The sequence below is a fragment of the Penaeus vannamei genome, chromosome 41 (genome assembly GCF_042767895.1).
Source record: "Penaeus vannamei isolate JL-2024 chromosome 41, ASM4276789v1, whole genome shotgun sequence".
In the NCBI taxonomy this organism is placed as follows: Eukaryota; Metazoa; Arthropoda; class Malacostraca; order Decapoda; family Penaeidae; genus Penaeus; species Penaeus vannamei.
In genome coordinates, this window is record NC_091589.1 from 2,942,020 (window position 1) to 2,944,519 (window position 2,500).

General features: G+C 43.5%; 1 protein-coding gene across 1 annotated transcript in view; it reads right to left on the minus strand.

Annotated features, from left to right (window-relative positions):
• Nucleotides 1-95: 95 nt before the first annotated feature.
• The window catches only part of LOC113821855 (uncharacterized), a 5,742-nt gene continuing 3,337 nt past the window's right edge, over nt 96-2,500 (minus strand). The window contains exons 2-4 of the mRNA XM_027374387.2: nt 2,120-2,500; nt 1,720-1,916; nt 96-1,220 (exon numbers count right to left, since the gene is read on the minus strand). The exon at nt 2,120-2,500 is cut by the window's right edge and continues 1,470 nt beyond it. Of these exons, the coding sequence (XP_027230188.2) occupies nt 1,073-1,220; nt 1,720-1,916; nt 2,120-2,500 (726 nt within the window). The 3' untranslated portion in view covers nt 96-1,072. The remainder of the gene's footprint in view (nt 1,221-1,719; nt 1,917-2,119) is intronic.

The window sequence follows — 2,500 nt, forward strand, 5'->3', positions numbered from 1 at the left end:
TAGCGCATGGCGTCGAAGCAAAATATTAATTATTTAAAAAAGAGGAAAAAAAAAGGATGGTAAAAGCATAAACGTATTTTTGGCCAACTTTTTTATTAATCAGATAAAATACATATTAAATGATTATAAGATTGTGATTGATTGGTTCTTGTTTGAAAGGAATCGTTTATTTTGAGGCATTTCAAGTATATAAACCTGTATTACACCTTGTTGAAAGAGGAAAACACATAGAATATTGTCTTGCAGATAAAAAGATGTACCAAATGTCTTCACACATTTATAATTTTAACCTGTGTATCAGTAGCTTTCAATTTTGTTTACATAATATATTTACAATATTTTGTCTTCACTTTCTAAACAGGATTACCAAGAGAGGTAAAACCCACAAGAGGTTTAGTAAACAACACCGAACATGACGCTAAACTATGCGATGATTCGAAACGGAAAGAGAAAGAAAGAGAAGAGAGAGAGAGAGAGAGAGAGAGAGAGAGAGAGAGAGAGAGAGAGAGAGAGAGAGAGAGAGAGAGAGAGAGAGAGAGAGAGAGAGAGAGAGAGATTCACGGGTTAAGGTCACGTTATTCTCTTATAGAATGCCTTTAACAATTCCTGTAAACAAAGACATAGTCACATGGATAATGAGTTTTTGTAAAGATATATCCTTACTGCATCACATTTAGTTGAAGGTAAACCGTCTTTGTAAAACTGCGCGACACAAGTTTTAAGATCTTCCGCATTCACAGAACACAGAAAGCAGTTTTCTTGCGATCACTGTCTCTTCTGGCGACAAGGTACTCGAGGTGCTTGGTGTCCACTGCGTCGAATGTAGAAAAAAATATTACGATAGACAATGGATTACACGATACAAGCCATGCAACCAACGCCTATGGGCTCTTCATCTTCCTCAGAATTAGGCAGTTCTGACAAAGACGCAAGATCGATCCGCCATCAACACCAAAGTATCCATCTTCCTCAGAATTAGGCAGTTCTGACAAAGACGTAAGCTCGATCCGCCAACAACATCGCCAAAGTACCCATTCTCATCCATGCGCCCCCTTTTCTACACACGTTTTAATCAACCCGCTTCTCCACCGTTGGCCAGACGACATTCTCGAACGAGGAACCTGGAGCAGTCGGCGGTCCGTAGGCCTACATTTCTAGCCGAAATAACCTCTCGAAGACCCGCTCCAGACACGACGGTCGGGTAGAGACTGGTTACGCCGCTGTGACGGGGAAGAGGGAGAAAATACTTATTATGGACTGTTGATGTGTTTAGCAATATGCATGTATTCATTTGTTTATTTAGCATCATTCTTTGGTTGCTCAACATCATGTATATCTTGTCACAGGGAAAAAAAATATCTAAAAGTAATTTCCCTTTTCTTTAAAGATATCAAGAAAATTTAAAGTTGGTGAAAATAAGGATGAAAAGTACCTTCTAGAAAATATTAAGAAAATAAAGATGAGTTACTCTTGTTCACACAATGCTGAATATGAAAGAAAACGTATTTCCCAACGTTAGTGGCAAAAAAAGAGGTTTCTTACTAAGAATGTGTAGTGGAGGAGAGCGAGTGGTTTGGCGAGAACGGAAACGACTTACCAAACGGAAAAGCTGCGGAAAAGGACGCGCTGCCAGACAAAAACAGCATCAAAATGACATCTCTCCTTGCAAGATTGCTGAAAAAGCGTCTTGCATGGCGAGAGTAGTGGAAAAATTCTTACCCAGCGAGGGTAGCGGCCATCGCCCCTACAGCGCCCTCTGCAATGGCCCTTGCAGAGGCGTCGCAGATAAACCAAAGGGCACAGTGTCTCTGTGTCTCAGCTAGGGCTAGCATATACCCTCGGGCCACACTGAACATGGCCCTCACTGCCGCCTCGTGGCATTCCCGACCTCCTAGGCACCACTCGCGCAGATTGATCTAGAAGAAATGCTTTTGGTCATAAGGAGAAAGACTCCGTTCAGGATCATAACAGCCTGACACGTATTAATATCACTAAATCAGTTACGTCACATTCTCAAAGCTAAAAGGTAAAGCCAAAACACCACAGAGGGAGAGCGTATAGAGAGCTCTTTCCTCCGACTTCGTCAGCACAGGAGAGCATTTTCCCATTTAGAACCGACCTTGTTCCCCGGCAGGATGACGGACTGGTAATGGAGGTTCGGCACGTCTTCGGGTCTCGTGCCGGACAGGCGCCGAGCCCGCCTCTGCTGCGCGCGCCTCTGCCTTCTCGTCCTCGGAGGTAAGGGGGGTCGGCTGTCTCGATTTCCTTCTCGCTTGCTGGCGTCTCTGCCTTCAGATTCCGATGGCGGTGGTTTTGTTTCCTCTTGTTTGATGTCATCTTGTCCCTTTTCCTTTTCTGTTTGATTTGGCTTTTTCACGGCAGGTGTCAAAGGAACTGTTGCCGTTAATGTGGAGACAATGGTAGGCGTCGCGTGGATGGAGGTCTTTGGGCCGTAATCCGGGTGGAAGTAGAGAAAGGAAGAGTTTAAATGTTTATGAAG